Source organism: Empidonax traillii, unplaced genomic scaffold (assembly GCF_003031625.1).
Source record: "Empidonax traillii isolate 1590-97213 ecotype Southwest subspecies unplaced genomic scaffold, ASM303162v1 scaffold609:size479882, whole genome shotgun sequence".
NCBI lineage: Eukaryota > Metazoa > Chordata > Aves > Passeriformes > Tyrannidae > Empidonax > Empidonax traillii.
Window position 1 is genome coordinate 478793 of NW_020955802.1, and position 1090 is coordinate 479882.

The window sequence follows — 1090 nt, forward strand, 5'->3', positions numbered from 1 at the left end:
TTTTTTTTTTTTTTTTTTTTTTTTTTTTTTTTTTTTTTTTTTTTTTTTTTTGGCAAGACACAGATCAATTTAACAAGATGAAAATGACTTAGACTTTCACTCAAGGTAAAATCTGCACTTTATAACCCAGGATGTAATTTACAATCCTGTCATTAAACTCTGTTAATCCTATTATTATGAAGATAAATAATTACCCATAGCGAAGAAAGGGATTCCCAACAGAGTAGAATTATATTTTCCATCAGTAATGAAAAATATCCCTGCCGCAGTGACACTGGAAATACAGATAGTGAGTACTCCCAGGAGTCCCAGGAAAGGTTTGCTACGCAGGCAGTCCTTCATGGAGCTCGAGAGGGTAGCAGTCAGGAGAATCAACATCAGGCTCACCAAAACCTTGCCCCTGGCCAAGAGACTGGTCTGGTGGAAGTCCTTCCAGAGGCTAAAGGATGCTAGAGAGTAGAGCTGAAGATCTTGGTGATCCAGTTGCATCTTGTGCATCAGTTTACAGAATTCACTCTCCCACTTCTCCCCAATGAGGTCCTGGGTGACAGAGCCATACGTTTGGAGGTAGTAAGTAATTTGGATGGCTCTGGCTGATTTGACTCTCTGGTCCTTGCTGTTTGGCACTTCCATGACCCCTCCAAGCTGGTGGCCAATAAAACTGCTCCTTCCATCCTGGGAGAGAAAGCAAAAGAGATGAGCATGTGGTTATCCTGCATATGATGTGATACAGTGGCAGTGTTTGACTCTGCCTTCCTCTCACAGACACTGCCAGAGCTCCACTCAAAGGCCACTGCACTGAGCAGGAGCTGTGCCATGCACTTCAGTGGGCTTTGGGATCTATCCCTGCTCCTTGAAACAAGTCTGTCTTACTCATTACAGACTCATTTGCACTTCTGTGCTGCAGTCACAGGTATTCCCAGATGTTCAGGGAACAGAACCTGGAATGCAAGCTCCTTGCCCCATTCCACATTTAACTCTGATGGACAAATTGCCGATTACTGTGAAAAGTTTGAGATGAAGATCAATTTTTGGAAAATTTGTGATTTCTTGACACTTTGGAAATGGTTCTTAAAAGTTGGAAAGGTAC

General features: G+C 42.6%; 1 protein-coding gene across 1 annotated transcript in view; it reads right to left on the bottom strand.

Annotated features, from left to right (window-relative positions):
* Positions 1-671, bottom strand: part of PTCHD4 (patched domain containing 4) — a 56003-nt gene extending 55332 nt beyond the window's left edge. The window contains exon 1 of the mRNA XM_027898635.1: positions 195-671. Within this exon, the coding sequence (XP_027754436.1) occupies positions 195-633 (439 nt within the window). The 5' untranslated portion in view covers positions 634-671. The remainder of the gene's footprint in view (positions 1-194) is intronic.
* Positions 672-1090: the final 419 nt, after the last annotated feature.